This window comes from Pristis pectinata, chromosome 24, assembly GCF_009764475.1.
Source record: "Pristis pectinata isolate sPriPec2 chromosome 24, sPriPec2.1.pri, whole genome shotgun sequence".
NCBI classification, from domain to species: Eukaryota; Metazoa; Chordata; class Chondrichthyes; order Rhinopristiformes; family Pristidae; genus Pristis; species Pristis pectinata.
Window position 1 is genome coordinate 6,830,208 of NC_067428.1, and position 13,144 is coordinate 6,843,351.

At 41.3% G+C, this 13,144-nt stretch overlaps 1 protein-coding gene across 6 annotated transcripts in view; it reads left to right on the forward strand.

The window, feature by feature from the left end:
- LOC127582375 (lysine-specific demethylase 4B-like) overlaps window positions 1-13,144 on the forward strand; it is a 252,246-nt gene that overhangs the window by 166,472 nt on the left and 72,630 nt on the right. For 5 of the 6 annotated variants that reach the window (XM_052037556.1, XM_052037555.1, XM_052037552.1 and 2 more), the window contains one exon: window positions 5,080-5,216. In XM_052037556.1, coding sequence (XP_051893516.1) covers window positions 5,080-5,216 — 137 coding nt within the window. Of the gene's footprint in view, window positions 1-5,079; window positions 5,217-5,729; window positions 5,798-13,144 lie in introns of those variants that run through there. The other variant, XM_052037558.1, reaches the window with a different exon arrangement.

Consider the following 13,144-nt stretch of genomic DNA (forward strand, 5'->3'; position numbering starts at 1 on the left):
TTGCATGAAATAGTTTGTATCAATATTTGAAGTTGATCAGTTAATTTATTGTCTGCCATACTGATTTAATATTGTATCAGTACATGTCACTATGCTGTTATGCAAATAATAGTAACAGATCTGCAAACAGCAGTATATCACCCGGATCTTGTGTAGCTGAAAATGTTGACACATTGCAAACTTAAAAAGATAAAATCTGTAATTTTATTGTTGGGTGCTTTTTCACTGTAGGTTCCATTATGTAATGACAAAATTAGCTAGTTACGCTTTTTCCTCATTCTTCCTGTGTCCAGTTTAACTAAACTTGCACATTCTTTCCTACCTGTTGGTAATTAAGGTCACCCTGACAATGCTGCTATTTCTGACTATTATGATCAATGTGCTTTAGGCATTTTTGCTTTAAATAATGTGTTTTGGTTTGCATAATGATTGCTGATGAGCCTTATTGTGACCTACTTTGGAGGAGTTTACTAAGCCTGACAGTTCAGCTGCACTTTGGAAATGATGAGATTGTCATTGGATCCCTGGGTTAATGAGACACTCTCTTCAGATTTAATGTACTAACCTGCACCTCAGGCTCAGTAAATATTTTCCACCTGTTTTTATTAATGATAATATCAGTTCTTCATGTTGAAAAATGCATTGAAGAATTCTTGTTAATTTGAATCCCACTGGTTGAAAAATTAATATATAAGTATAAAATTAATATAAATAGTCCTGTAAGAAAACAAAAAAAATCACAGGCATATCGCGAAGTTATTCAGAATTACATCTGAAATTCACTACCTCATGAAGTCATACCATTCAAGAAAGCAGCTGGAATGTCTTGAAGAAATGAAAATTTCGGTTTCAGTTCTTCAAATTGCGGTTTCAGCCCTCCTTTGTCTTCCTTTATCTATCGATGAGCTTACACTTTACATAATGTTTACAAACTTTGAAGCAGACTATTTGGCCCGATATATACATACCTCCGATTATACCCTATACAAGCTCATCCCACTCTTCTAAACATTAACAAATCCTTTCATTCCTTCCTTCCCCCATATTTAACAAGGTTTTCTTAAATTCATCCAGTTGCCTCCATAATATTTTGACATTATTAATTGTTTATTGATCACAAGTGTTTCAAAAAGAACACACATTTTCATTGCTAAGGCTGTTTGCAGTTTCATCTCTATTGCTTAGTTGTTCTTTTGTCTTCAATAACCCTTAATTCTGCATTAAGTCTAAAACTGCTCAAGGCCTGAACATTACTCTTGTATCAGGGTAAGGTTTTGTTATTACATTTTGCACTTCTGGAGACAAATATTGGCTGGTTCGCAGGCTTACAATATGTCAAAGGAAGTGAGGGACGGCAAGTGCTTATAACTCCTTTTGTCAGTGATTTGCACAGTAGCTGTCAGCTTGTGCTTGCTGATGTCTGCCAGCCATCTCCCAAGCTGTGACACCTCTTCCTGCTGATTTTAATTGTATTTCATACGAATTACGCTTACCTCAATGCCCCAACCTTGTGCTGGTTTATGTTCTGGATTTTACAAGGGATTAATTTCAAAATAGAGATTATATATTTGTGTGGATATAGTTGTTCTCCTGATTAAAAGAATATATTGCAGTGCTCACTGGTTCATTACATTTGCCAGGTTTTTAATTACTCCAGACTCTCATTGGGAGTTTGCTCCATTGTGAATGTCTTGTAGCTATTGTAGATGTTTGGGGAATACCAATAGTCTCAGGTCTTGGGCAGAGGTAAGGAAAATGCTGTATGACCTCTCAGTTCTGTGTCACCCAAACTGAGACAATATCCAGGCATGGGCTGAAAAGTGAAAAATAACATCTGTGCCACAGCAATGGCAGGCACTGATCATCTCTCAGAGAGAGAGAATCTAACTATCTATTCTTACATTCAATGCATTACCATCACCGGATCTCCGACCACCAATATCCTGGGAGTCACCATTGACCAGAATTCAACTGGGTTATGTCTATAAGAGCAAGTAAGAGGCTGGTTATCCTTTGTGAAGTGACTAATCTCTTGATTTCCCCAAGCCTTTCCACTTCCCACTTTTCACTTTGGGAAATCAGACCACCAGGCTGTGCTCCTTCTCCCTGCATACAAGCAGAAACTGAAACGGGAGGATCCGGTACAGAGAGTCGTGCAGTGCTGGTCTGAAGAAGCAGATGAGCTCCTACGTGACTGCTTTGAGACAGTGGACTGGTCCATGTTCAAAGACTCAGCTGCCAACCTTGATGAGTATGTCACCACCATCACAAACTTTATCAGCAAGTGTGTGGAGGACTGTGTACCAAAGAAGACAATACAGGTGTTCCCAAACAGGAAACCATGGATGAACTGAGAGATCCACTCCCTGCTGAAGGAGAGGACTCCTGCACACAAATCTGGTGATCCTGACCTGTACAAGAAATCGAGGTATGACCTTCGGAAAGCTGTCAGGGGTTGCCAAGGGGCAATACCAACTCAAAATAGAGTCCCTGACCAGCCGCCAGTTATGGCAGGGCTTACATGCCATAACAGGCTACAAGACGAAGTCGGGCTACATAGCTAACAACAGCACATCCCTTCCTGATGAACTTAACGCATTCTTTGCGCGTTTTGAACAAAAGGGAAGTGGATTGTCACCATCCACCCTGACAGCCACCAACGCAGTTGAACCTGTGATCACAGTGGAGGACGTAAGATCAGTCTTCCGGAGAGTGAACACGAGGAAAGCACCTGGTCCAGATGGTGTCCCGGGCCGCATGCTCAGATCTGGTGCTGATCAGCTGGCGGGAGTATTTGCGGACATGTTCAACCTCTCCCTGCTTCAATCTCAGGTTCCCTCCTGTTTTAAGAGACCACTATCATCCCGGTACCAAAGAAAAGCAAGGTGACATGCCTTAATGACTACCGACCATTGGCTCTGACCTCCATCATCGTGAAGTGCCTTGAGAGGTTGGTCATGGCATGCATCAACTCCAGCCTACCAGACAACCTGGACCCATTGCAATTCACCTATCGGCGAAAACAGGTCTACAGCGGATGCCATTTCCCTGGCCCTACACTCAGATCTGGAGTATCTGGACAGTAAAGACACATATGTTAGACTATTGTTTATTGACTACAGCCCTGCCTCAATACAATAATTCCAAGCAAGCTGTCACCAGCTCCGAGACCTAGGACTCAACACCTCCCTCTGTAACTGGATCCTTGACTTTCTAACAAACAGACCGCAATCAGTGAGGATAGGCAGCAATACCTCCAGCACGATTATTCTCAACACTGGTGCCCCACAAGGCTGCGTCCTCAGCCCTCTTCTCTACTCCCTATACACTCATGACTGTGTGGCCAGATTCTGCTCTAACTCCATCTAACAGGTTTGTAGATGATACCACCATTGTAAGCCGTATCTCAAACAGCGATGAGTCGGAGTACAGGAAGGAGATAGAGAGCTTAGTGGAATGGTGTCATGACAAAACCTTTCCCTCAACGTCAACAAAACAAAAGAGCCGGTCATGGACTTCAGGAAAGGGGGCAGTGTACATGCACCTGCCTACATCAATGGTGCTGAGGTCGAGAGGGTTGAGAGCTTCAAGTTCCTGGGAGTGAACATGACCAACAGCCTGTCCTGGTCAAATTATGTAGATGCCACAGCCAAGAAAGCTCACCAGTGCCTGTACTTTCCTCAGGAGGCTAAAGAAATTTGGTTTGTTCCCCCCTGACTCTCACCAACTTTTATCGATGCACCGTAGAAAGCATCCTGTCTGGATGTATCATGACTTAGTACGGCAGCTGCTCTGCCCAGGACAGTAAGAAGCTGCAGAGAGTTGTGGACACAGCCCAGTGCATCATGGACACCAGCCTCCCCTCCTTGGACTCTTGTCTTTACCTCTCATTGTCTTGGTGTAGCAGCCCAGCATAATCAAAGACCCCCACCCACCTGGGACATTCTCTCTTCTCTCCTCTTCCATCGGGTAGAAGATAACAGGTGCCTGAAGGGGACGTACCATCAGACTTAAGGACAGCTTCTACCCCACTGTGATAAGACTATTGAACGGTTCCCTTATACAATGAGATGGACTATGACCTCACTGTCTACCTTGTTGTGACCTTGCACCTTATTGCACTGCACTTTCTCTGTAGCTGTGACACTTTACTCTGTACTGTTACTGTTTTTACCTGTACTACGTCAATGCACTTTGTACTAACTCAATGTAACTGCACTGTGTAATGAATTGACCTGTACGATCGGTTTGTAAGGCAAGCTTTTCACTGTACCTCGGTACAAGTGACCATAATAAAGCAATACCAATACCATATACAAGGACATGTCAGGAGTGAGATGGAATATTCTCCACCTGCCTTGATGAGTGCAACATCTGCAACTCCCCAAAAAAAGTTGACCCCATCCAGGATTAAGGAACCCACTTCTCTGGCACCTCATCAACTTCCCTAAACATTCTTTCCCTCCATCACCAGCACAGGTGGCTGCAGTGTGGACCATCTACAAAATGCTGTGCAGTTAATTGCTCAGGCTACCCCTACTATCAAGAAGGACAAAGGCAGCAGCTGCATTTTGAACACCACCACCTGCAGATTCCTCTTCAAGTTGGACACCATCCTGACTTGGAAATATATCATTTGTCCTTCATTGTCACCGGATCTAATTCCTGGAAGTTCCTCCTCACAGAGTATAGTACCCTCACCAAGGCAGCCAACCACTATCTTTTCAAAGACAAAAAGGGATGGACAATAAATGCTGGCCATGTCAGTGTTGCTAGGATACCTAAAATAAATTAGATTAGATCCAGATACTTTTTCAACAACTATATTAACACACCCACCCACTCCCCTTGAACCCCTCCCCAAAGATATCTTTACCTCACCATCATTTTGAACATTTTGTTCATTTTGTATTGTATTCATATGGAACTATTAGTCAACTTGAATTCTGTGACAAACAGAGTACAGAGTTCAGATTCATTTCTAATTTCCCTACTGGAGCGATGCTGGAATCTGTGATTGTTGATCAAAATGGTTTATTACTGGCAACAAAGTCTTTAGCTTGTACTTTTTCCTTGCAGATTACACAAGAGGCTGGCGAGTTCATGATCACCTTTCCCTACGGCTATCATGCTGGTTTTAACCATGGATTCAATTGTGCAGAATCGACTAACTTTGCCACACTTCGCTGGATCGATTATGGAAAATGGCTACTCAGGTAAAGAATTATAAACTCTGATCTGCTTGTAATTCATGGTTATTTAGACTACTTGTTTTTTGGATATTAGATCTCATTGTGCAGTAAGCAGTTATTAAAACATGACTCCTTGGGATAAGGTGCAAGGTTCATTTGGGCAAATCAGTTGTAGTTTCCCTTCCCCCACTGTCTCCAACGATTTCTCCCCCGGTTTCCCTTTCTGCAAATCTGTTACTACTAAGTGAAAAAGGTAGAAATCATTGACATTCAGTAAGAAATTAATGTAAGCAGTGTCCACAACGCTTCGCTTTCACTTTGGAATTTACCCAAAGGTCAATACATTTGTTGTGGGCAAGAAGGAAGCTGCTAGCAGTGGTGGTCATGCAGCCAAATAATGGATATTTCTAAGATATGGGCAGTGGAATCAATTATTTTCATTTCAGGGAACAACATCAACCTATTAAGAAGTACTTGAAATGTTCTTTTAATTTTCAGGTGATTGTTATTGATGTCATTCTGTATCTCACTATTCAGATTAATTTGCTATGCTGATTAATAAGGGTACGAGCTGCATCGGAACATGTGGGTAATGGAGACGGCTACTACTTGGTAATCAACCTTCTGAAATGCTTCTGTGTGATTAGCAAGGAGCTACAGGATGAGGATTTGCCTCGTGATCAGCTTGAAGTATTGTTTATCCATTGAATCATTAGACGACTAAATTTGTTTCTGTGACTGGGTTCCTCAGGCTATTTAGATCTGAAAAGAAAAATATATGATGCTGTTATAGTTTTAAAACTTGGGAAGTTAACGTATGTGTAAACATATTTCAAGATTGTTCATAAACCCTTCAGATACAGTACTTTCCAGAGAAATCTCTAATATAATTTATTCCTTCTTTTGGATTTAAAGTGCTATGTAAATATGTGGATTGTCTGGCTTTGAAAGTAAGAATCCTAACACCAAACAACTTGGCAGTGTAATGAAATGCAAGACTAACCCAAATGAGTCAGGTCACTGTCAGCTATAGTTTGTGAAAGGCAGGAAATGAGATCCCCATTTTAGAGTTGCCCTAGAGACTTAAGTTTCTTGACTAATAGATTTCTATTAAGTTTGTAAAATATTACTTGAGGAACAGTCATGAAATTCAATTTATAGCTATTGAAACTAAAACAGAAAACAAGAACAGAGACCCATTTTTACAGTTAAACAGCTCATTAAAAGCAAGATTAGAGATGGAAAGAAGAGTTAAGTTATGAAGACAGCCTTTGTAATTCAGACTTGAGGTGTGGGAGCCATTGGCACAGCCAAGACAGTGTGCATATCTAACTGCCCACAGTTTGCCACCTTGAATTGCTGCAGTCTGTGTGGTGAAGGTGCTTTCATGGAGGTGTTAAGCTCAGGAGCACTAGGGTTTGGGGTGCATTCTAGTCAGGACAGGGTGTAACTTAGAATTGATGCTGTTCCTGTCTACCAGTTGCCTGTCCTTTTTTGTGATTCTGGGGGTGCGAGGTGGTGTCTAAGGTGCATCATTGAGTTGCTAGATTACTCTGAGATGTTGCACTCTGTAGCCATTGCTGCTGGTGCAAAAGGAATGAATGTTAATTGTGAAGAATGTCACTCAAGCAGTCAGTTTTTTCCTGGATGGTGCTAACACTCTTGAATGCTGTTAGCATTGCACTCTTTCAATCAAGTAAAAAGTAGGATGTCTGATGGAAATTAGGGCATGCTGTTGAATAGTCAATTTCCTATCTGCTTTTATAGCCACAGTTGTTATATAGCTTGTCAGTTAAGCTTTTGGTTAGTGTTAACACAAATGTTAGTGCGAATAAAATTTAGTACCAAGGGGAGTTAAACACTCTTGTTAGAGATGGTCATTGCCCTGGATTTGAGTGAACACTGTGCAATCATGAATGAGCCTCCCACTTCTGATCTTGTGGAGGGTAAGTCATTTGGTGAACCAACTAAGAATGGTCGGATTGAGTACTGAGGAACTCCTGCAGCTGGATTCTAGATCTGAAATGGTTGGCTGCAGGTGACCTTGGGCACCTTCATTAGTGCCAAAACTGCTGTTAGAGGTGCTTGGAAAGCTGTACACAGATTTAGAAAACCCCCTAATATTGTGTATGTTTTTGGATGATATTAGCTGTTGAAATTAAATAAGGAACTAGATGGTCAAAGAGGAGAGTATTTGAGAAAAGTGCAGCAAAATGGGATCCAAGTTACCAACTTTGGATAGTGACCTTGATACCTACTTCCATTTGATTGATGCTCTGCCACAGATCGAGTGCGACAGGTCGATAAATCAACCACCTTTAATGGGGAAGAGGGAGGGAGGAAGACAACTGATTACTTACAGGAAGGAGCTGTATGACTTGGACAGACACTGTATGAACCTTGCCGAACCTGGGTCACTTGGCGGGGGGGGGGGGGGGGGGGTGGGGGGCGGGGTGGATAAATATAGTGGTTTCCAAGGCATTAAACTAGTAAATGGAGAGGGAGAGCTCAGGAGGAAAAAATAATATTAACAGTGGCTCTGAAAGAAATGATGGGGAAGAGAGTAGACTAATAGAAATTGTGCCTTCGGCACTGAAGTAAAAGGAAACTGAAGTACGCAAAAATTAAAGGATATGAAATAGCAAAAGTAGGAAATGTCTTGAGAAGAGTACCTTTGTGTGTGTGTGTGTGTGTGTGGACCCCCCCAGAAAAATGTGCCTGGTCCATTTGTACAAGGAACAGATTGAAGTGGGCATAAATTCAATTGGGACGGTATGACAAGTTTGCCATTACTGAGTCAAGGCTGCAGGACGGTTAGTACTGGAAACTAAATGAACTGCATTATGATGTCTGCAGAACAGATTGGGAGAATGATTGGGGGGGGGTGGGGGTGGGGCAGGGCAGGTGGGAGGGAGAATAGCTTTAACTTCCATCATTGAGGATATAATGGGAGATAATCAGGCAGTGGAGACTGAAATAGAATTAAGACATAAAAAAGGATTTAACACTCTTGCAGAGGTTGTGCGCAGGACCTCTGATAATAGTTATGAAATGACGAGTTTGTATGTCAAAATTAGGAAAAGCAGAGTGGTTTTAATTTGGGACCCAAATTTGGCATTCAGACAAGCCGTCTAACTCGCATCTGAAAGGTACTGAATTTCTTACATGATTTAGAATGGTATTATGTAACAATATTTTGGAAGAAACAAGACAATGCACTAAACTAGATTTAGTGATAAGGAATCTGATTTAGTTAACAGCCTACCGTGTGAACACGTTGCAATTATGATATGATCAAATTCAATTCAGTGTTTGAAAGGGAGCAGGACAAAACAACTGTGACAATTTTGGATTTGATTAAGGCTGATTTTCATATGATCAGCCACAGTAAAGAGAAAAAATTGGTTATTTTTACCTTTTAACATAAGGTTATTGGGATGCATTAAACAAAGAATTTGATGCAAAAGAGAACCAATTTATATTTTTCTTATGACATAGGAGGAGGCCATTTGGCCTACTGAAATCCTTGCTGGCTCAGAGCAATCTTTTTCTCTCTACTGATTTTCCTTGAAACCTATTGTTCCCACATTCCCCTCAAATCCTCAGCTGTTTCTGCGACTCACCTGCCCACTAAGGGCCAATTAACCTTCCTAACCTGCACATCTCTCGGAGGTGGGAGGGAACCAGAACACCTGGGGGAAGTCCATGCTTTCACAGAAAGGACGTGCAAACTCCACACAGCACTGAGGTCAGGATTGTCCCCAGGTCACTGGAGCTGTCAGTCAGTAATTCTACTAGCTGCACCACTGAACAAGAATTCTACTGCTTAAAAAAAGGCATGCGTGATTGACCAAAAAGTTAATGACCAAAGAGTTAATTGACTAAAGACTTATGATGTAAAATAGAAGAAAAGGGTGTGCAAAGAAGATAAAAAGAGGCACTGACAATTGGAAGCTATACGGAGAATAACAATTGAATAACTGAAAGGTGCTTCAAAAAGGAAATATAAAAAGAAACTTAATATCAAGATCAACAAAGGGAATAATCAGTAACAATGATCAACTGATAATTTGCGAAGATGTTGATGGGCCACTGCTTTGAACTGCTGTGCCCTTCTGGTGAAGGTGCTCCCACAATGGAGATGGGGAGTTCCAGGCTTTGGACTCAGCACAGAAGGAATGGCATTTTGTAGGTGCATTGCCTGTGCAATGTAAATCCATGTACGTTGACGACTAAAATGTAAGGCAGAGGATAACGAGATAAAGGAAATCCCCAATGGAGCATTTTGTCCCCATTTCTAAAGGGCTGGAGTATAATTAGGTAGAAGTTGCACTACAATAATAAAAATCCTGGACCTCATCTGGAGTACTTTGAGCAATTGTGGGCATTGACCTCCAAGAACGAGTATTCCAGTTTTTAAATGAGCAGCATCTGCAATATTTTCTATCCTCTGAGAAGGAGAAGAGTGGAGATTTACCAGAGTGATACCTGAACACCTGAGATTAAATTACAAGGAAAGATACGTTGCTATATTCATTGGAATTTAGATAATTGATATGTTGTTTTCACAGTAATGAAAGGAAAATGATAATGTAGATCAAAATGGCTTTTGCTGGTTTGAGACTGTAGGACTAATGGGAATGCATAAGAAATAAGGCTGGCCTTTCATTTGGAAGTTTGGAACACTTTTCTGCAAGGTGTAATTGTTGGTTGGTCATTTGTTCATTTTAAATCTGAGATTGATAGAATTTTGTTAAGTAAACGTATTAAAATACTTGGAATAAAGGTAGGTATATAGAGTACATAGATCAGAATCAGATTTATTATCACAGATGATGTGAAATTTGTTGTTTTGTGGCAGCAGTACAGTGCAAGACATAAAATTACTATAAATTACAAAAATAGTGCCAAAAAAGGAATAATGAGGTAGTGTTCATGGGTTCCAGAACTATTCAGAAATCTGATGGTGGAGGGGAAGAAACTGCTTCTGAAACATTGAATGTGGTCTTCAGGCTCCTGAACCTCCTCCCTGATGGTAGTAGCAAAAAGAGGGCATATCCTGGAAGGTGAGGGTCCTTGGTAATGGATGCCACCTTCTTGAGGTGCCACCTTTTGAAGATGTCCTTGATGATGAGGGGGGGGGGGGGGGGGGGTTGTGCCGGTGATAGAGCTGGCTGAGTCTACAACCCTCTACAGCCTCTTGCGATCCTGTGCATTGAAGCATCCATACCAGGCTGTGATGCAATCAGTCAGAACGCTCTCCACTGTATATCTATATCTCTTCAAACTCCTGATGAACTGGAGCTGCTGGCATGCCTTCTTCATGATTGCATCAGTGTGTTGGGCCCAGGATAGATCCTCCAAGATGTTGACGCCCAAGAACTTGAAGCTGCTCACCCTTTCCACTATTGACCCCTCAATGAGGACTGGTGTGTGTTCTCCTGACTTTCCCTTCCTGAAGTCCACAATTGGTTCCTTGGCCTTGCTGATGTTGAGTGTGAGGTTGTTGTTGTGACACCACTCAACCAGCCGATCTATCTCCCTCTTGTACACCTTGTTGCCATCTGAGATTCTACCAACAACAGTGGTGTCATTGGCAAACTTATAGATGGTGTTTGAGCTGTGCTTAGCCACACAGTCATGAATATAGAGAGAGTAGACCAGTGGGCTAAGCACGCGCTTTTGAGGTGTGGCTGTGTTGATTGTCAGCGAGGAGATGTTATCACCGATCCGCACTGATTGTGGTCTCCTGATAAGAAGTCAAGGATCCAGTTGCAGAGGAGGTACAGAGGCCCAGGTTTTGAAGCTTGGTGATTAGTACTGAGGGGATGATGGTGTTGAACGCCAAACTGTAATTGATAAACAGCAGCCTGATGTATGCCTGATGTAAAATGAGATCAGTCATCATCTCATTGAAGGTGAATAGGCTTGAAGAATTGAATGGTGTACCTGTCCTCTGTTCTTATAAAAGCAGACAATACTTAGGTACTTGAGTATCCTTCATGGAGAGAGAAACAATCAGTGTTTCTGGTCAGTGACCTTGTGTTAGAACTGTAAATGTTGGTAGTGTAATATTTTAAGGAACTCCTGAGACAGATAAAACTAGGAAAAAGAGAGAATAAAATGAAGCATCAGTGATAAGGTAGAAGGCAGATTGAAATGGTAAAAGAAACAAAATTCAAGGAAAATAGTTATGACCCTTTTTGCCTTGCAGCTTATCTCCTGCCTATCATCGACCTTTTCAAATTTCCTTCTGAACCCAATCCACCCATTGTTTCCCTGGATATTCACAGTTTAAAAACTCTTACACCTTAACCCTTCATTAGCCTTGATGGAAAATCACTAACCTTAAACATTAAATCTTTTCTGTCTCTCCTCAGATGCTACCTGATCTGTGGATTATTTTCAGTTTTTAAATTTGCAGCAGCCTCAGTATATTTCCTTTAATGTAAGTTATAAGTATGAGATTTGACTGAGAATTCTGCCTTCTCCAGATTATTTGTCAATTACCATAAATCTGTGTCCTCTGGTTACTGACTTTCCTTCCCATGGAAACAATTTCTCACTTTCAACTCTATCAGTGCACTTCATCATTTTGAGCATTCCTTTAAATCTTCCCTTAGTGTTATTTTGTGTAAGAGGACAGTTCCAGTTTATCTAGAAATGGAAATACATCACACTAGCATGGGTGATAGTAAATCTCTCTGCTCTCTTTCTGAGGGTTTGACATCCTTACTAAAGTAGTATCAAAAACTTTAATCCTTCTATAAGCCTCTACAGCCAGTGAATTATTCTGGAAATATAGTCACTGTTAAAATGTAGGAAGCACTGCAGTCAGTTTATGCACAGGAAGCTCGAACAAATAGCAATGTGATAATGCTCAAATAATCTGTTTTCTTTGCAACTTTATTGGAGGGAAAAAAGTTGTCTATGACGTCCTAGATTATATCCCTTTGAACAGTGTCGTGGGATCTTGTGTGTCCATTTAGGAGAGCAGTTGAGGCTTTTGTTAATTGTCTCATCCAGAAGTTGATTACCTAGTCAGTGCAGCCATTAATACTCCATTAGTCTGACTGAATGTTTTGCCAGGTCTCCGGAGTGCATCGTGATCCCCAGATCTTTTGAACTTCTGGTTAGTGGTGACCTCTAGGCTGTTGATGGCATGCAGAGTTGCAAACTACTGTGACTCCCAGGAATACATGGGTATGTAGGAATTGCTGGAAGGATAGAGAACAATATTCATGTAATTGGCATCCTACCATCATGCAGTCACACATTGATAATGGAATTATTGACTAATCATGGTAATGCATTTCTGTCAGTTATTCTAATACAGGCTCAGTCATTTCTACTTCTCAACCTTGCCGCAACTGTCACGTATTTCAAGGTACTCGCACATTAAATGATATTTTGTATTAGAAATCCATCCACATGACACCTCTGTTACATTCAGTGAGGAATAAGAGAGTATTGCCTGCTTTAATAAGGGTTCTCTGCATCCTGTTCATGGGACGGAGGACTGGAACTTAGAGCAGCTTGCCTCCTGCATTCTTAGCAGAGGAACAAAAACCTTTGGAACTCCGTCTTGTTTAGTTTGAAAGGCAAGTCTGGATTCAAAATAGCAAGGCTGGGCCTTGAACATTAATGCAATCATATAGCAGGCCAGAACAAACCCTACCCATGAAACAACTGAAAAGGACCTTTGAAAGCCAGCTAAACCATACCTCCACCCTTTCTATCAGTTAATTACTTTGGATGCATCAGAATCTTCCCAACTTTCAGAACGTTCAAAGCATAAACTAAGAATTTTGAAAGCAGTTAAATTTTATCAACAAAAAAAATCACTTGAAAACACTTAGATGCAGCTGTTTCTCTCCATTTAGATGAATGGTTTGTCAATTCTGTATCAGCTGTAACCTGGCATAGGTTCTGTGGACAGACTCCCCATGATG